This window comes from Leopardus geoffroyi, chromosome D4, assembly GCF_018350155.1.
Source record: "Leopardus geoffroyi isolate Oge1 chromosome D4, O.geoffroyi_Oge1_pat1.0, whole genome shotgun sequence".
Taxonomy (NCBI): Eukaryota; Metazoa; Chordata; class Mammalia; order Carnivora; family Felidae; genus Leopardus; species Leopardus geoffroyi.
Genome location: NC_059342.1, coordinates 70,316,240 through 70,336,683, shown reverse-complemented (window position 1 = coordinate 70,336,683; position 20,444 = coordinate 70,316,240). Strand labels below are relative to the sequence as shown.

General features: G+C 46.2%; 1 protein-coding gene across 7 annotated transcripts in view; it reads left to right on the top strand.

Annotated features, from left to right (window-relative positions):
* Positions 1 to 20,444, top strand: part of PTPN3 (protein tyrosine phosphatase non-receptor type 3) — a 149,863-nt gene that overhangs the window by 96,440 nt on the left and 32,979 nt on the right. For all 7 annotated transcript variants that reach the window (XM_045469848.1, XM_045469847.1, XM_045469849.1 and 4 more), the window contains 7 exons: positions 1,217 to 1,305; positions 2,429 to 2,492; positions 3,988 to 4,160; positions 7,761 to 7,895; positions 10,710 to 10,886; positions 20,002 to 20,188; positions 20,343 to 20,420. In XM_045469848.1, coding sequence (XP_045325804.1) covers positions 1,217 to 1,305; positions 2,429 to 2,492; positions 3,988 to 4,160; positions 7,761 to 7,895; positions 10,710 to 10,886; positions 20,002 to 20,188; positions 20,343 to 20,420 — 903 coding nt within the window. The remainder of the gene's footprint in view (positions 1 to 1,216; positions 1,306 to 2,428; positions 2,493 to 3,987; positions 4,161 to 7,760; positions 7,896 to 10,709; positions 10,887 to 20,001; positions 20,189 to 20,342; positions 20,421 to 20,444) is intronic.

Sequence of the window (20,444 nt, the reverse complement as noted above, 5' to 3'; positions counted from 1 at the left end):
CTCCTAGAACATTGACCATGACTAGTCACGTGACCCTGCCTTCTCCAGTACAAGTGTAGCTGGGAAGTGTGGGGACAGGCGTGGGAATTTAGTGGATAGTTACTATCCTGGGTTGAGTTGCATGTGATCCCAGCTGGGTACCCAGGAGTGAATACTCTGGACTTTCGACTGTATCAGTCAGCAGTGTTTTGTTTGGCCGATTTCTCTAATTCCCCTTGTTCATATCACTGTCCACAAATGATTTGTTCCACCACATCTTGAAAGGCAAAAGGAAATGAAAATATAATTATACCTGCCACATGTTCTCTAATTTTAGCCTTTGGAGAGGTGGGTTTGATAATCCTTATTATACAAAAGGAAAAATTAAGGCTCAGTAGCCCAAAATAACACAGCTAATAGGTGACAAACCTAAACTTCACACTCAGTCGTAACTAAGTCAGACTCTGCCCCCGCTCCTATTGAATATAATTTGGAGTATATGATAGGGTAAATTGGGGCATAGGTGACTCAAGGGAAGGAAGTGTTTTATTTTAAAATTTTATTTTACTCAGGGAACCTGGGTGGCTCAATCAGTTGAACATCCGACATTGGCTCAGATCATGATCTCACAGTTTGTGAGTTCGAGCCCCACGTCGGGCTTGTTGCTCTCAGCACAGAGCCCCCTTTGGATCCTCTGTCTCCCTGTCTCTGCCCCTCCCCGTGTTTTCATTGTCTACGGCAATGCCTAGCGCACAGGCTCTTAATAAATGTTGAGTGTATTGGATTTATAGGCTGTATTTATTTCTCAATTGGATTTAAAGTCAGCAGTTCTACACTTCACGACAGTAGCTAAAGCCTTTTCAGTGATGGAAGTTGAGATTGGTGTAAAGCTGTGCAGAGGGTGAGGTCTTTCTGATGCTCACATGATTTCTAATACTAATTGTAGGAAATGTACAATCGGATATTCATTTCAAGATTCCGTGGAATGATGAGTAGGCCTTGCTGGTAACTCTCTAACCCAGTGGGACCCAGATGTTGCTCTCAGGCAGCGCGTGTGCATTTTAGAAGAGTCTGGTGCTAAGCATTTGGATCTTAAGTATCGGTTGCCTGTTTTCCATAACGTTCTTCCTTTGCAGCTTATACATACTGCTATTTATAACAGCGTGGGTGCTTGAGTTACCAGAGGGCATAAGCATGACTGTAACACACTGTGAATCTCGGTTCTTCCTTTTTACAGGATCTGCACAATTTAGATCTAATGATTGGGATTGCTTCTGCGGGCATCGCTGTGTACCGAAAATACATTTGCACAAGTTTCTATCCTTGGTAAGTGCAAACCACTTCTAATTATTTTCTGAATCATGCTTTAAAAATATGCTGAACAAAAGAAATGTTATCTTTAATTTTAAACTGGTATTTCTAAAGGAGGGGTGGAGACCAGGTTTTTACCTCTGACCTCTGAGGTTCATCCAGATTCGGTACTTGGGAAAAGGAGTTTGGTTTCCACTGGCAGCCCCTTCCTCCGGTCACCCTGTGTTTTGGGATACTCTGTGGAAACAGGGATGAAGTGGCTCAAGGCAGGTTTTGGAGTTACAGAGTCCTGGACGGTACATTGGCCAGAACTCAGAGAACTTCCTTTGGGCAAGAACTGTATTGTCACTGTGGTTCCTTAGTTATTAGTTGGACTTTACTAAGTTGGACTTTTACTAAGTATTCTGTTCTGGTCTACAAACTCAGGGGACCAAACAGACTTAATCCTCACAAGACCACTCTGAAAAAGGCAGTGCCTTCCAACAACATCATACAGGACTTGTTAGCAGAGGCTCAGATCTGTGCGTCCCTTATTGAATGATCTTGAGCACTTAGGGGAGGTGTCTGAGCCTCAGTTTCATCATCTGAGAACTGGGAATAATAATATGTTGCAGGACTATTGCAAGGCTTAGTTGAGGGACTAATGTAAAGCTTTTAGTAGGGAACCAGTATATAAAAATGCTGCACATGGGGGCTATAATCGTGTTCTTATGCAAACTTGACATATGGCCATTAAGTACCAGAGTGGAGATGTGGACCCAAGTCTGTCTGGTTGCTGTCTGTCCTCCCTCTGCTGCTCCACACTGCCCTCAGCTGGTCTCCCCAGGCACACACCAGCTCAAGCAGAGCTACACTGTCACAAAAGCAAATGACCACAAACAGAGCACATTGCCCATGGTTCTCATTATTTAAAAGCTACATCGTGATTCAGTAGTCCTTACGTGATACTCAGCTTCAGTGAGCTCCTTGGTATGCAGCTGAGGCTACAGGCCTGTTGTTATTCCTACCGCAGGGTAAACTCTAGGAAGCGGAGAGCCTGTGCTCCTCATGGTCATGGAGTAGAGGATACATGTTGTGAGGCATCAGCTGCCAGCCAGCTGATCCCTATGTGCATTTTATATGTTTCATTTTTTTGCAGGGTGAACATTCTAAAGATTTCTTTCAAAAGGAAAAAGTTCTTCATACATCAACGACAAAAACAGGTGAGTTATGTCTACGCTTGCTTTGTTTCTTGTGTTTTTAGCCACTTCAGCTCTTAGTTCTTCAGCAGGTGAAGGCAGCTGGCCGTCTGTGTGACTGGGGGGAGAAAGAGCATGGCATGCGGGGGGGAGAAAATGGAAGTTAGAGTCCAGAGTTGCCTGTAGAATTCACTGTGTTTATCTGGTAGCAGACGTAACTTGCTTTGGAGTTAGTAACGATGAGTTTGGATCCTCACTCTTCTACTTACCAGCTGGGCTGGTTACATAACCTCCCCTAGCCCAAGTTAGCTTGTTTCCAGAAATGTAGTAGTACCCACCTCTCCGGGAATCGAGAAGATTAAATAAAAGCATTGGTCAGAGCACCTGGCATGAGCCCATGCAGCGTAGCAATACATATCAGCGAGATCAGTTCCTCCCCTTGATGTGTTTAAACATGCACAGTAACCTTTGCGTGTGTCTCCTAAGAGGGACCACCACTCTCCAGATGACTCTCGTTATCAGTATGGAGAAGAGGGCTCGAAAGTGCTACCAAGTGGAGGTGCTGGAATTTGAATCAGAGATACCATGCTCTATCCTGTTATGTCCTGTATTTTTTTTATTTTTTTAATGTTTATTTTTAAGAGAGAGAGACAGACAGACAGACAGACAGAGTACAAGCAGGGGAGGGGCAGGAAGAGAGAGGGAGACACAGAATCTGAAGCAGGCTCCAGGCTCTGAGCTGTCAGCACAGAGCCTGATGCGGGGCTCGAACTCATAGACTGTGAGATCATGACCTGAGCCGAAGTTGGATACTCAAATTTGAGTGAACCACCCAGGTGCCCCATGTATTTTTCACTTATTGTCACTATGTTCATTTCCCAGGGTTTCAAAGATAATATGTACTTAAAATGGCTCCACATAGCAGTGATCACTTGGAAATGAGGACACCAGAGCTCAGAGCAAACTAGGACTAGAATCTGGGTCTCCTGACCCCCCCCCCCCATTGCAAGATCGAAGGTGGCCCCAAAATGCACAACATGGTAATATAACATGAAAACAGAAAACTTAAACTGGGGTAGGATCAGGGTCAAGGAAATGATTAAATTAACTCCGTGCTCAGGGGAAAGCAAATAAAGAAATCCAAAGGCTTATAAAATCTCAAGTTTCAGGTAAGTGGAAGAAGTTTTAAAGGAAATGTATCACACAGCCTTTATCTGGTTGGTCCAAATATATCCAACCTAGGAATGTAAGCACATTCCAAATCAGAGTGTTCATGGAGAATCACAAGTGATGATAAAGGGGAGAGCCAGGTCATCTTTTCCACAGGAATAAGATGCTTAACTGATCCTGCTCCTGAATAGTCCTATGACACTGGTGTCTGACCTAAGGCATTTTGAAGCTGGTTTTCCACATTCTGTTACATCTTCCCTGATGACCACTGATGCGGACATAGAACATCTATGCACCTTTGCCCTTTCATCTGTGTGGATGAAATCTCTACTGTGCTTTTTCCTCCCAGACTGAATCCAGGGAACATATTGTGGCCTTCAACATGTTAAATTACCGATCTTGCAAAAACTTGTGGAAATCCTGTGTGGAACACCATACATTCTTTCAGGCTAAGAAGCTACTACCTCAGGAAAAGAATGTTCTGTCTCAGTACTGGACTATGGGCTCTAGGAACCCCAAAAAGTGAGTATTCTTGAGGGACGGTATCCACACTAGAGTGAGATGTGAATGTGTCCTGGCCACTGCTGGGTAGAGGACATCCTCGGGGGAAGGGACGCCATCATCCAGGGACCCCAGGCGCAGAGCTGGAGCTGCACAGTTCAGAGTCTCCCCAGGGGCAGCAGTGTCTCTTTCCATGCAAACTCAGATACTTCTATTCCTCTGCTTCCTTTCTGTCTCCTCAACTTTGCTGCCCCTGGAACACCCAAGCAGCCAGAAATGCAGCTGCTCCTGTACCGTGTCATACTAAGAGAAGCGGGTGGCAATGACTCTGAGGGTCGTCATGGTACCAAGACAACCCCTCCCACCATCTGTTACATCTTCCCTGATGACCGCTGATGCGGACATCCCTAATAACGAGTGAACAGAAATAATGCTTCCCAGGGGCGTGCCTGGGTGGCTCAGTTGGTTAAGCATCTGACTTCGGCTCAAGTCGTGATCTCATGGTCCGTGAGTTCAGGCCCACGTCTGGCTCTGTGCTGACAGCTCGGAGCCTAGAGCCTGCTTCCGATTCTGTCTCCATCTCTCTCTTCCCCTCCCCCGCTCACGCTCTGTCTCTCTCAAAAATAAATAAACATTAAAAAAAAATTTTTTTAAAAAGAAAGCTTCCCAGAGTCAAGTGACTTTGGGATATGCTACCTAGTAACAACCACAAAATAACAGTAATAATGAGAACTGCCAGTTGAGTGTTTACTTGGTACCATGCGCATACTTAATTATATTTAAGTATAATTAGTATCTACAGGAATCATATTAAAAAATCATATTAAAAATGTTTAATGAGTAGTACAGTGGAAGAAATTACTCTTATAAAATTGTAACTTTAGATTACAATGTATTCCCTAAACTAATCATGCAGTTTATATTTTTTATGTATTCTAAGACTGCCTTCTCAGGACCAGATACAGCAGAAATCATTTATCAAGTTATTGTAAACTATTGGTTTGAAAAAGTGCTCTCATAATTTTGCATTGTTGTTGAAGTGGCTATTACTAATGAAATAATGCTCCTGTCTGAGCCATTATCTGGTATGTGGGACTGTATCACACAATTCCAGTGACTTTCCTATTATGTTGATAATCATTAGGTAGCTTTTTATAGATTCAATTAAGTAGCGAATTAATGTTAGTAGCAGTGGTAGTATCTGTGATGCTAAGTGCTCTCTCTCAGCTTCTGATAAACCCAGAGCAAATATATTTTCAAAGTTTGCAGCTCCTGTAATATTGTTTCTAGTATTTTATACATTCAGTAGCTATTACTGAAGACGTCACAGACATAACTTACTGGAATATAGTTTTTACATGAGTTGAACCTAATCCTTTGAGCCAGCTGATAGGATTAGATAGTGAGCAGTTGAAAGCATGGACCGTTGCTAAGAAAACTGAGTTCAAATTCTACCACTGTCACTTCAATTCAGATGTCTTTGTTTCTGTAAAATGTAGCCAACATGGAGTTGGGGGTGAGGTGGGGCAGGTTCTGGTTACCCATTGTGGCAGAATAACCTACCCCTATTTTGGTCCCTTGAAACAAGCTTGGGGCGCTTGGATGGCTCAGTCCAGTGTCCAACTCTTGACTTAAAAACAAAACAAAACAAACAAAACAAACAAACAGAACAACACAAACAAAACAAACAGAAAACCACAATCTTTCTGTCATCTGTCAAGATTTTGTGGATAAAGAATTTAGGAAAGACCATGTGGTAGACTGGGATTTCTCAGTGACAGGCAACTGGTGGCTGGGCTGGGCTATGGATCCAGGATGATTTTGCTCCCATGCTTAATGGCATGATGGGAAGGCTGGACTCAGCTGGACCCTTCACTTCGTTCTGTGTCCTCTGGGCCTCGTCATGTGTGCTCTCCAGCAGGGTAGTAGATGTCTCATGCAGAAGTTCAGGGCTCCGACCACCTAAGGCAGAAGCAGCCAGCCATCTTAAAGGCCAGGTCCAGAACTGCACAGCTACTCTTGGTCAAAGCAGTCACAGGCCAGCCCATATTCAAGAGACGAGTCAAAGAAGAGCTGTAGCCATTTTTAATCTGCCACTGGGGGTCATTTGGGATATTGGTGGTTCATGGCACAGGTCATCAGTTCATTGCTGCTAAGACCAGCTTCAGTGCACTGCAGATTTCAGCCCTCACCATCTCCATTTTATAAATGAGGAAACTGAGGCATAAGGTTACATGATTTGCCCATCCCTAGGGATACATCTACATACTTGCGTGTTGGGCTCCCTGATAGAAGTTCCACATAGAAGAAACTTGTTGAGTATTTTGCAAGCTTAAGGGACAATGGAACATTGTTTTTCCCCAAAGGCTATCTATTAATAACCTGTGACACATACTTTGGGGAACTACAACATCAAACCTTTGAATCTTCTAGCTTGTCCTCTTGTTCTGAGGCAGCATTCTCAATCCGTGCTAATTTGCTCTCTGATATAGATTCTCCCAGTGATGTTGCTGTGAGTGTTTTGATTGGGGTAACAGCAGTATTTCTTACTGTAAATTAGTACATTGGCATTCTAGGGCATGTTTCGTGTTCTTTTGGGTTTTTTGTCCTGCCTGTTTTTTGTTATTATTGTTTGTTTGTTTGGCTTGTGAGTTTTAGGCTGCAAGGAAATGTGTGCAATTTTTTTTTTTTTTGGTGGTTTTTTTTTTTTTTTTTTGAGAAAAAGAACATGAGTGGGAGAGGGGCAGAGGGGGGGTGGAGGGAGGGGTGGGGGGAAAGAATCTTAAGCAGGCTCTACACCCAACACAGAGCTTGACACAGGGCTTGATCCCATGAGATCCATGAGATCCCGTGACCATGAGTTCATGACCTGAGCCAGAATCAAGAGTTGGATGCTTAACCAACTGAGCCACGCAGGTGCCCCTGGAATGTTTTAATAAGGCATTAAAACACCACTGAAAATTTAGGAATAGCAGAACTGAGTTTCCTAGCTGACTTCAAACCCCATCCTTTCAAATAATTCATTCTCTGAGGGGTGTAGGTAGCTAAGACTTAAATTCTCTAGGTATAAGTAAACACAAAAGTTAGCTTCGGGGAGGCCCTTTCTTAGAACATAGCATGGCATGTTCTTAGAACCTGCCGCTGTGAAAGCATTTTCTCAGGCCTTCTCTCAAAGAGTTATCTGTGATTTACAGCTAATGGCTTCTGCCAGCTTGCATGACGAAGAAACCTTCCTGGAAGGATGGTTGATGTTTGTATTCATGCCATTGTGAATAAAGTGAGATTTCCTTTAACTTGAACTGCATTTCTGTGTTATCCTGATAGTTCCATAGTGGCATGGTTTGGTTATATTTTGGGACCAGCTTTGTTGCTTGCAGTAGTAAGGCTCAAGAAAATAGTTTCACCAGAAGAGAAGAGATAGCCAGGAAGAGCCAGGACAGAATGGAACCGCTTTTGACCTGCGTACCTCTGACCCCTTGTAACCTTGGCTGGTGTCATCCCGGTGCTCACCAGCCGTCCACCAGGGAGGGGGAGCATGGTTAGACTGTTTGCTTCATTTACGCCATGATTTCTTGTTGAACACATCTGTGTGGAAAGTGAACCTTGCTTCTGGTTTTTCAGGTCTGTAAATAACCAGTATTGCAAAAAGGTGATTGGAGGGATGGTGTGGAACCCAGCCATGCGGAGATCGTTATCAGTGGAGCACTTAGAAACCAAGAGCCTGCCTTCTCGGTCCCCTCCTATCACTCCTAACTGGTACGTGCTCGTTTTTTTTTTGTACTACCCACTTTCTCTCTCTTAAAAATTCAACTTCATACGTTTTCCCAATATAGGCATTCTGCAATCAGAGTTTATGTTTGTGTGCTTGCTTGGTGCAAAATTAACAGTTTACTGTTGTTGTGAAATACGCAAGCCTTACTAAACATTTTCCTTAGTGTATAATTCTGGGATGTTCTCTTTTAAAAACTTATTTGGGGTGGGGGGGTGCCTGGGTGGCTCAGTCAGTTAGGCGTCCGACTTCAGCTCAGATCATGATCTCACAGCTCCTGAGTTTGAGCCCCACATCAGGCTCTGTGTCGGGCTCTGTGCTGACAGCTCAGAGCCTGGAGCCTGCTTCGGATTCTGTGTCTCCCTCTCTCTCCCTGCCCCTCCCCTGCCAGTCTCTGTCTCTCAAAAATAAATAAACATTAAAAAAAATTTTTTTTTAATTTTTTTTTTTTTAACGTTTATTTGTTTTTGAGACAGAGAGACAGAGCATGAACAGGGGAGGGGCAGAGAGACAGGGAGACACAGAATCTGAAACAGGCTCCAGGCTCTGAGCTGTCAGCACAGAGCCCGACGCGGGGCTCAAACTCACAGACCGTGAGATCATGACCTGAGCCGAAGTCAGACGCTTAACTGACCGAGCCACCCAGGCGCCCCCCAAAAGAATTTTTTTTAAATCTTATTTGGTCTGGGGGTGCCTGGGTGTCTCAGCCAGTTGAGTCTCCAACTTCAACTCAGATCATTATCTCACCTTTCATGGGTTCGAGCCCCTGCATCAGGCTCTGTGCTGACAGCTCAGAGCCTGGGGCCTGCTTTGGACGCTGTGTCTCCCTGTCTCTCTGCCCTTCCCCCATTTATTCATTTAATAAATGAATAAACATTTATTAAATGAATAAAAATTTAAAAAAAATTTTTTTATTTGGTCTGAATTTGAGAACTACAGCCTCCTGAAATGCCCCTTTGGGGAGTACAGTAAACGCTGGCATACTGATGTTCTGGGAAGTCCTGTGATAAGGAAGCATGCTGAGCTTTATCTAATCTGTTTTCCGTTGACATCGCACGAAATAAACTTTGGGAAAGCCTAGTAAAGGTATGCAATGTAGGATGCAGGATTCTGAAAAACAGTAGCTAATGCGCTTGGGGAAGTAGCCCACCGACTTTTTAATATGATGGCTTGAAAGGAAGGAAGTGGCAATTTGGCCAAGTGGGAAGGGCACTGATTGTATAACTGTATCACCCAGACTCAGATTTTGGCTCTTCTGTTAAATTATCAAGTTTCTTTACCTCTCTGGTCTCAGTCTCCCCATGTGTAAAAAGGTTGTAAAAATCACCACAAATGATGTAACAGTGTGCGGGTGCTTTGTAAGCGATTAAAAGAAATCAGATGGGATTAGTATCATTATTTTATTATAATGTTCCTGAGAGACATCAGCCCATTTTTGTGAATGCCTCCAAAATGACCAGGTATCATCAGCGGGAGAGGGAAACCCAGCCAGAGGCACTGCCCCAGCTCCACGCTGGAATTAAGAGTATGGCTTTCTGTTCATTTCACAAAAGACAGGGTGGGCCTATAAGTTACCAAGGACGGATCTTCTAGGACTAGGGGAGATTCTAACCCACACAAAACGGAGGTGCTGTGCAGGGTGGCTGGGTGAGGACCCTCCCCTGGGGGCCCAGTGCTCTAGCCAGAGATACTGATGGTATTTAGTGTTAGAAATCACAGTATGACTGAGTAGATTTGTTTCTTGGTTTCCCACGATTTAGGCACTTCATCCTAAAGTGGTAGATTTATGCTGTAAAGTAGCAGCTTTGTCTGCAAGCCTCTTAGGCACTGATGCCAGGGCCCCAGAGCAGAGGCCCAGGACAGCATCCAGGAGAACAGCGGGGTTTGATGTTGCCACACCCGTGGCCTGGAGCTCTTACTGCTATTTATAGGTCCCCTCCTGAGGAGTCACGAGCCTTTCTACCCTATTCTGGACACAGTATTATTGATTAGCAGAGCCCAGGGGGAATGGGAATAGTGGAGGAAGCCCTGACAGTCTCAAAGAGAAATGGCTCACAAAGAAGAAGGTGGAAAAACTGAGAGAAAATAAAACTTAGAAGGCTCAGCAGCCTGGGATCACCCACTGCAGGAGCCGATGCCCAGGTGCTTCCCCAGGCGTCCGGAGATCATTGCTTCATTTGGTTCATTCTCAGGAGCAGGTAGGTACAGCTGAGGCCCAGAGAGGTGTTGTGACTTGCCTGCAGCCACATAGCTAGCTACTGCTGCTGTGCCCACCTAACAGGGCATACAGGATATATTTTTAAAAGCAAACACTGCTTCTTGGATCAAGTGAAATTCACATGAAGGGATGTAGTTGAAATAAGGTTTCAGTTTTGCCAACAACTGTACTTCGGCTTCTAAACCCTTTATTTAAACTGGTGCTCAAATGACTCTGAAGAATTGATCAGTAGTCAGTATGGTGTGTTATCTGTGCATTGAGAGCTTGAGTCCTCCTGGAAGAATAGCTCCCTAAGTCAACACTCACCACTTCTCGAAGGGCATAAACCGCTCTCATCTGCCTACGTATACAGTCAATGCTACCGTCTTGGGGGCTATACCACAGGGCTGAGAGTCTTGAGAACCCACATGGCCCTTGGTGGATTCTGGTGTAGTAATGGGTTAACTGGTTCTTAATTTCCAACAGCGTTAGCCAAGGCATCCTTGGAAAGGTCAGGGCACAAAGCCAGATCGCCGATGTCTAATGAAGTTTTTAAGTGCAATTTGCTTTCGGGACTTTCACGCTCGACCTCTCTCCCACGCAGGCGAAGTCCTCGGCTCCGGCACGAAATCCGGAAGCCACGGCACTCTTCCGCAGATAACCTTGCGAACGAGATGACGTACATTACCGAAACTGAAGATGTGTTTTACACGTACAAGGCCTCCCTGTCCCCGAAAGACAGCGATTCCGAGGTTTCTCAGAACCGGAGCCCTCACCGAGAGTAAGAAATGTGTTGTTCTCTTCTTTGTATCTGCTTGTTTTGGCTGTTGAGGAATTTGCTCAAGCCCAGATGGCCATTTAGGTCAAGGGCTAGAGCCTGCAGCCAACACCCTACGGTGCTCTCTGCCAGGATGACGGCATAAGTCAGACTGTCCGTTCCGCCACAGGACGACAAGCTGTGTGCCTGAGGTCTAGAGCTTGCACTCATTTTTGTCTGTGACAGAGACCTACTCTCCACATATGTGTTGCTCCCTTGAATAGTCTCTAGTTCATGAGCAAAACCCAGGTTAAATCAATTCACATTCCAGGGGTATAGATACGTTAACTGCTGGAGTATTTCTCTAGATTGCCAAAGTTTTACCACTGCAGGACTCCTAGATCACTGGAAATACACTTACTTCTACCTGTCCACAGAAAGCCTTCTCAGACCCACAGTATGCCCTCAAGGTTTGCTTTAGATGAATTGCGAGTATAAAGCAAAAACATGCATAGAACATCTCTGAAACTTTGTTAACTTTTTGTCAACAGTTTGCATTAAGTTCCTTTTATGCCCCCATCTTCCTTTTTATAAATGTGACAAACTCCCTTCACATCTCAAGGCCAGGGAAAAATGTCTCTCTGAAAGTACTGGCTTGAGTTCTTTTATTATTCAATAAGGTATATCTAATTCACTAGTTCTCTTTTCGTCTTGCTTACCAGGGAACTCAGAGCTCCATGTTAGGTTCAATTGCACTGGCTTCCCTTAGCCCAGGTTTCCGATACAGCCCCTGTTTCTTTTCCTCCTTGCCTTATTCATGGGTCTTACTTTTTTCTCTCAATGAATTCACAGTTCTCCCATATGTATACATTTTAGAGTTAGCTATCTCAAATTTTTTAAAGTAGACATGATCAAAAAGTGACATTTTAAGCTGAACTATGAGAGAACTGGAGCAACCATTAGGAAGTCACCCACAGGCACTGGGTGCTCATTCTGTTAAGTCCCATACTGTACCTGAACTATAGAAACATAATGCCTCCCTGAACAGCCCAGGATTAGCAAGAAGCCACTTCAGTTAATCTGTAAATTTTTACCACTCCAGCTGCTAGGCTTAAAGCACTAAACGCATCCTGATTGTATTCTAGACATCGGCAGGTGAATTGCAAATCTCACTTCCCATTTATGTGTGAGGTTGTCACCTCTCTGTTGTCTCTGACCGCAGCAAACATGGTTGCCAGCTTATCTGTGTTCTTAACACCTCTGGTTAAATAATCCTCTGGTCGCTATTTCCTTGTGACCTGGGCTTGGATGATGCTTTTGCAGAAATGATCAGTATCTCTTGCCCCAACTTGCAGCTCCATTGAAGTGACAGTGTGGAAGGGTGTGAGTTCCTTCGTGGGACCCCATGGTTTTGCAAACCTAGATATACAAGGCAGGAATGCAGGCGTGCATGAATTGAGCCAGTTTGATTCTGCGATGGGCTTCTGTGGCTTTGGGGAAGGTGAAAGAGCGTTTAGGAAATGCACCGAGGGCTCCGGAAAGCTCAGTCACACTCCCCATGTCAGCCCTTCCTCTTGTGGTATGTAGTCCCATCATGGCGTTGGGCAGTATCTCGACTTCCCCTGGCCAGTGCAGTAGCCGCTAGTCACGTGTGCCTATTCAGATTCAAATTACTTAACATTTAAATGCCCTCTTCAGTCATCCAAGCCTCATTTCAAGTGCTGAAGAGCCACGTGTAGATAATGACTGCCATGCTGGACAGCGCAGATAGAGCATTTCCATCATCACAGACCGTGCTATTGACAGTACTTACCAGTGCGGGCTAGAAGGAGACGGATTGTGTCTGGTGGGGTGTGGGTATTTTAAAGGGCTGCGTGCATGGCTGAGTGCAGCAACGTAACTTCTGTGCCTTTTGCTGCTCATTGAGGAGACATCAAGGGGAATTAGACAAGTCTTTGCATTAAGGGGCCTCCAGTCCAGTTGGGCAGATAGCACACAGTCAGCCTTCCTCCTTGCATCTTCTGCCACTTTTGTAAAAGGAAAGAGTTTGGGGAACGGTCCGAGGTCCCATGTCAGGCTTTCCTCCTGTGGTCTGCCACCACATCATGGAATCATGCAGCAGCTAGACCCTCACAGTCCAACACAGGAGCCACAGTCCACGTAGGGCCATTTAAATTTATGTTTTTTTAAGTTAGATTCAAAATTCACTTCCTTGAGTCTCGTTTGACTCAAGTAATTTTGGGCCCTGCACACCCCTAAACGCTGCACATCAATTCTGAAACTCTTGCGTGAGACCTCGTAAGGTGGGTCGTCCTGGGGCACTTTTTCGCTGCAGCTGAATGTTGAACATAGTGGATAGCGACTCCAAAGCAGCCTTCCTTGTCGCGGCTTTGCGCCAACAGACGTCTCCCAGAGTCAGGTTAGCGGCCGGGCGTTGTGAGTGGGGTGAGCAGTTGAAAAATGGCAGCCCCTACCGGACCGCTTCCTGCTGGCAGAGCCAGCTGCACCCTCCCCAGGAGTCTGGGGTCCCCCACTGCCCAAGGCAAGCAGGAAAAGCTGGTCTGTACTTGGTGGGGCGGGGGGGGGAAGAACCTGTTGTAGTTGAGTTTCTGCAAGGTGTCGAAGAAACGTGTGGCATGTTTTATACAGCCCGTTTGTGTTAAGAGGCAAAAAGGAGTGTTCCGTCAGAGAAATCGGATGAATAACATCACAGGCGGTAAGTACGGAGGGTTCCTTGTGGAAAGGAGAAGTAAGCGTAACATTCTGTACCCATGTAAACAAGAAGAAGAAAGAGAAGGGAAGAAAAAGAGCAGATAGACTTTGGCTCTAAACCCAGGGTGGCGCGGCTCAGGCTCTCCACACGTTATCTTAGCGGGTGAGTCACTCTCCGGGTTGTTCCGTATTTATAGCAGCACAGCAAAGTTGATGATTATAGTTATGAATCCTTGGCAGTTTGCTTTGTGCCCGAGTCGGCTGTAGTCATTTGTTAACTCCCAGGTTTCTCTCGGCCATTCCGTGTCCCTTTGCTTGCTTCACAGTGAAGGCCGAAATCTGCAGCAAAGGAAGTTTCCTTCATGGCAAAAACAAAAAACAAAAAAACAACTTAACTTACCATTCCCTAACACCCAGAAAATGTGGGAGGGGAATCTCCCTAAAGGAAAAGTGACTTTGCAAAGCAGAGATTAAAAACAACTTCTGCAGGGGCTTTTGGGTGGCCCAGTCGGTGAAGCGCCCACCTTTGGCTCAGGTCATGATCTCATGGTTCATGAGTCTGAGCCCCGCGTCGGGCTCTGTGCCGACAGCTCAGAGCCTGGAGCATGTTTCAGATTCTGTGTCCCTCTCTCTCTGCCCCTCCCCCCAAAAGATAAATAAAAAACATTTAAAGATTAAAAAAAAAAACAACTTCCGGGGGTGCCTGGGGGGCTCAGTTGGTTGAGCGTACCACTTCGGCTCAGGTCATGGTCTCAGGGTTCACGAGTTCGAGTCCCACATTGGGCTCTGTGCAGACAGTGAGGAGTCTGCTTCAGATAATCTGTCCCCCTCTATCTCTGTACCTCCCCCCCCAAAAAAAATAAACCTTTGAGGCACCTGAGTGGCTCAGTCAGTTGAGTGTCCAACTTCGGCTCAGGTCATAATCTCATGGTCAGTGAGTTCGAGCCCTACATCAGGCTCTGTGCCAACAGCTCAGAGCCTGGAGCCTGCTTCAGATTCTTTGTTTCCCTCTCTCTTTCCCCCTTCTCTGCTCACACTCTGTCTCTCTCTCAAAAAATAAACAAACAAACAAACATTAAAAAAATCAATAAGCATTTAAAACCACAAAGACAACGACAACTTCTGTGCCCCGAGTGGGACTTCGGAAATGCCTCTCTGCAACCACATTGGCAGTGCAGAATGCCGTCCGCCCTGTCACCCAGTCGCCCCGTTGGGGATGGGGAGCCCTCCTGCAGTGTGGCAGCCTGTTCTGGTGTTGGACAGCCCAGTTGTCCAGACTGTGTGGGAAGTGTCCTTGATGCTGACCCAGCATGATCAGGGCCGTCCACAGATCCCTGCCTGGAGCTCCATTTCTGATTCTACCCGATAACCCCATCTACTCTCCAGTTCTGTCAGCCACTCTCCACCCCTCGGCCTGCTAGTCACTGTTCCCTGAGCACATCAGTCCTACACTGGCCAGTGGCACACAGATCTGTGTACATCTGAGGGTCTCTGTCAGAGGAGGCCAGCCAGCGACAGGACTGCATCAGCAGTTTTGTGTCTGTTTTCTCTGCACGTTGCCTGTCCTTCACCTGGCGTCTGTCCACATGCATGTAGACGTATGACTGATACTTGAAGCCCCAAGGGACCCCAGTCTCCACTCATCGTCTCCCTGTCCAACCTGTGGCTCCTCCTGTGTCTTGGTGAAAGCGGCCACATTTGCACCCTGTTTGCACCCATTAGAAACTTCCGCCATCCTGGACTCCTTCTCTTCCACCTTCCTCAGCTAGGCTCCAGCTAGGCTCTCACCTTGTTGGTCTTCCTCCCGAACATCTCTTGAATCTGATCCCTCCGCCATCCCACTGCACTGCCTGTGTCAGCCACCGTCGTCTGTCACAGAGACTGTTGCGAAACTGCCCTAAGTGTCCTCCTGGCTTCGGTCTCTCTTCCTTCCAAACCATCTTTCACAAGGCTGAGAGCCTTATTTTTATGAAATCTGTGTTCCAGCACGTCACTCCCCTGTGCTTTTTCAGAATCTCATGCCTCTGCATGTGCTGCTGTCCTGTCTCTTTTGTCGTTAGTAGTGTTTGGCCTAGACCCCCTTCTGCTTCCCCTCCTGACTACCTGTTCAGACCCTTCCTAATTCATCTTTCGAACTCCAGGCACAGTTCCCTCTCCTCTGTGAAGGCTCTTCTGGCCTCCCACCATACCCCAGACACCTGAGCATCGCCATTGCAACACAATGATATTACTTGATTATTTTTATGCTTTTATGTCTTCTCCTTGACTAGACAGTGAGCTCTTTGAGGGTAGAGGGATAGTGCCCTGTTGACCTCTCCTTCCCCCGCATATCTGGCACAGTGCTTGAGACTTAGTACCTATTCCGTGACTGTTCGTGAGGTTGGACAGACGGTTACATGCAAGCCCCAACGTTGTCACAGCAGGATGCCCCCTCTGCCACCTCCACGTGAGGTGCCCATATCCTCTGAACAGCATCACATGGCGTCTGTGTCAAAGAAGAAACCAAGCGGATTGACTTGGCCGAGTTTGGGTTAACTGTCATCCGTGAGCACAGCCGTGTGGTTGGGGCTACTGCAGGGCCAGGGCCTCTGGCAGGAAACTCTCATCAGAGAACTCAAGCATGAATTAGCTGAATTTTAACAAGTGCTTTCTTGCCTTTGAGATGTCTTAGTATCTGAGGGAGCAGCCTGAGGTGGGGGACAGACGCATGACCCATGATTTCATTAGTGAAGAAATGCAGAGCCCAGAAGGGAACACGTCTGTACCAGAGTCCCTGAGCCACTTCAGCAATTTCTTGTTTAGTTTTGATCTTGGGCCCTTGGCTTTTATTACAGAGATAAGAGTATCGTGTGAAGAACGTCTCTATATCATAAAACCCACACTTGAAAAGAGGACTCCATTTGTTATTCGGTGAATCTGATGTAAAGATAAAATCCATGTGGACAGTTTCTCCGGGAATTTTATTCAAAGGACACATTGCATTCTTCTAGCCCTTCATAACTCCCCTTTTGGCCACAGCTCAGGAACATCAGCATCTCCTGAGAGCTTGCCGGAAATGCGGACCTCAGGCCCACCCCAGGCCTGCTGAATCAGAGTCTGCATTTTAACAAGATCCTCAGGGGACTCCTGTGAATGTGATATTCTCAGCAGCTCTGAGCTCGCAGAAGCTGAGAACTGTGTAACCCATCTCCTCACCTCTGCTCCCAGGTGACTGGGTGAAATCTGGGCTCTTCTAGAGTAATTCAGTCAGTCCCGGGTACTTGAGTGAGGTGGTTTTCTTCTTTGTTCACTCAGCGTCTTACCTGAGCACTCGCATGCCCGGCCGAGTGTTACGTGCACTAGGAGAGGAAAAGAAAGAGGACGAAGGTTTCTTCCAATCTCAAGAAGCTCCTAGACTCCAGAGAGAAACACGACACCAAATGGCCCCTGTTCTGTCCCACCCCCGTAGAGACACCACCTCACTGGTAGCTCAGTTAGAGCTGGGAAACCCTCCATGGAGCACTGCTTTGCTTGCTTTAACAGGCTTAGGGTGGACGTCCTTGTCCTTTTGTAGGGTTTAGGGAAGAGCGGTATACAGCGTCACACGGGAGTCTTTCGTGGGCAGTTTTAATTTTTTTAATATCGCTTCTCTTCTGACAAGTGAATTCTGGCATGGCTTTTGTTTCTGATACCTGTCGTTGACATTTACAGCTTTGAAGCTTCTGGTTCCTGAGGGTGAATACCCTTTGGTCTGCCTGTCAGCCAGTCTGTCCCTGTCCCCTCTCTCCCCAGGGAGCCGAAGGTGGTCCGTCCCTCCCAGGCTGCTCTGGCTTCCAGACAACAGTGGCAGTCTCCTCTGTGTCCCCCCTCCTCTGACAAGTGCCCCCTTCCTGCCTCAGGGACAGACCTCTTCTGTTCCCTCCCTCCCCAGTTATTGGCCTCATCAGCCCACACTGTCTTCTTGCTTTGGCTCATCCTACCCCTTTCTTCACTCCTTTCCCTGGAACCCAGGTCCTCCCCGCCCCCACCCCCTGCAGCTCCCCTCATCCCTCCTCATCCACTGGGCTCTCCCTCAGTAGCACCTCACATCCTGCCCCAAGGAGGGAGAAAGCCCGCTTGGTTTGGCATCTTCACTCGTGGCTTCCGTGTGCTGTATCCAGCTGCCACCTTCTCATTACTTCTCGTTTGATGTCCTCCTCACCATCTGTCTGTCCATCCTCCACGCTGAGCAGAACGTTACAGCAGCCTACAGGGAACGTCTGTACATAGTTGATCAGCCAAAAAAAATTGTCATATGTTTAATAAATTGCTCTCTAAAAGTAACCTCCATCCCTACTTAGAAAATAGGATTGGGCACATAATGACTTTGAATATATTATTTTTAGCACTGTGGGCTGTGTTAGGTAGACGGTTACATTTTATACTGAAAAAGAAAAATACTTTAAAACTTTATATGATGCAAGCCACACATTCAAAATGTAGAAATTAAATATAATGAATATAAAATTAGAATTTTACTGAAATTAGTCTGTTCTCTTCTGCTCTGTCACCTGGTTCTTCTGGTTTTTTGTTTATATGCCCTTCACCCTTTCTGTCACTGTCACCCTCTAGAGCCTTCCAAACATTTGAAGAGTGTATGCTATTTGCAACTTCATATTAAGGGTTCAGCTCCACCCCTAGAACTGGAAATAGTGTTTCCTAAACCGGGTTTGGCTCGATTTTTGTCTAGCAGCTGCCAAGCAGTTGCGCTTCTTGCCACTAGGGGGTGCTCTTGTAAATGTTAAACTGGCTGAGTTACCCTACTTGGGGGGAACTTTTTTTTTTTTTTTAAGTTTTAATTAAAGTCTCTTTCATTTCAGTCTGAAAATCTACCACTGGTATACAGCTTCACTTCCAAAATATCCTATGTCTGAGATGCCTTGCCATCCATAGCACCCTTCCCTCACCCAGCAACTTGAAAGCCATAAGGCCAAACTCTTCGCTTGCATATAGCTGTTATTTCTGTCACTGAATTTTTATATTCACATAAGTTGAGATGGTGAAGTATTGTGTGACTATGACACAGATTTTAAATTTAAAGTAAGATCATTTGAACTTGCTAGGGAACAGAGGAGCCCTGATTTAATGAAAAATCCACAGACAAGAGTTTAAGAGAAAATTTTAGTGAGAGACAGCAGGAACTGTCTTTTGTGTACTATGTGTCACTGAATGCCTTGTCTCCTCACCTCTCTCATGCCTTAAATCTGTATGAGGTTAGAACGTGGCAGAGTCTGTAGAAGGTAAGGAAAACCCTACGTTCTGTAGGCATCTTAAGGCATCTCTCGCTAGGCATGTGGCTCTGCAGGGGGATAGTGTGGGTGTGCATGATGCAGAGAAGTCAAGTGTCCTACACAGTAACGGCTGAGATGGTTTCTCCCTGTGGCCCTGTGAGCTTAGAGAGGTGAGGGTCGGGAGGAAGGAGTCTTAAGAGCAGACGTGGCATGGCCTGGAGAAGAAAGAGATGCTCGGGGACCCAGGTCCACCAGCTTCTGTATGTTAAGTGAGGGGAAAGCTGTGTGTCCGTGGGCAAGTCAGTCAGCTGTCTAGACCAGTTTCTTCATCCGTGAAATGGGAGTTGGACCAGAGGACTGCAGAGGTCTGTTTGATTCTAGTAGTCTATAATTCTCTAAGACATCACTTCCAGGAGATCTTCCTGTGATGATAGAAATGTTCTGTAACTGTGTTGTCCAAAACGGGAGCCACCAACCACATGTGGCTCTTGAGCATTTTTGGGATGTGACTGATACAACCAAGGAACTTCCAGATCTTCATTGAAATTTGAATAGCTGCAGGTGACTAGTGGCTACCATATTGGGCAGTGTGGCTCTAAGATGAGGGAGGACGTTGATTGGAGAAAAAAAAAAAAAAAAAGAAGGATAATATCATTGGAGACAATTAATGGAGGTCACAGGCAAATAATGCAAACTAGGATTAATATACATGGTCTTGAATGTGCAGTGTTAGTCCCATTTTTGGGGGGTAGCCAAGAGTCCTACTGAAGCGGAGCTAACAGCAGGAATGAGATGGAAGGAGAAAGCTCTCAGAAGGAATGGAGACATGCGTCTGAGTGAGCTCCGGTAATTAAACCACCAGGGTAGCCAGGCGTGTTTCCCTGTCACCTTCTAACGCAGCTGGGAAGGGAGCTGAGTTTTCAGCAGCTCCTGGATCCTCCCTCCCCTCCTGCCCCTTAGCCCCAAAACTAAAGGTGATGATATTTAGGCCAGATGAGGGCAAGGGCAGCCAGTGGACCCCAGGTGGGCCAGAGCCCTGGGGTTGACCTTTGGAGCTCTTCTGAGCGTGCAGGAACTCATGACAGCCCTGGGATGCCAGGCCCCCACAGCCAGTAATGCTTGCTCTGCTACAATGTTAATCCAGTTATTAAGATATCTCCTCCTTCCCCATGATGAAGGAGTCTATCCGAGAACAATCCAGCACAAAGCTGCCTGACCCAGAAGTCATCCAGTTCTGTATCTCCATCTTCAAATGCTCCAGGCTCCTGCTCAACAGATGGCGTCGATCAGCAGTTCATAGAGGCCTTCCACAGGGTGACCAAAGGGGGCTCCACCGAGGACTCCAGCCAGTACTACTGTGACAAGGTGGGTGAGCTTGGGTCCTGTGACCAACCAGGATTCCCTGTGCCGTAAGGCACGTCACGGGCAGTTTAAGTAGTTAGAACTAAAAGAAGATATCTCCTCACCACCAGCTGGAGAGAGAAGTAACATAGTTGATCATTTTTGCAACGTTTTCCAGAATGATAATGGTGATGGCTACTTAGTTTTGATCCGCATCACGCCAGACGAAGATGGAAAATTCGGATTTAATCTTAAGGTATGTTGTGTGTCTTTATAAGGA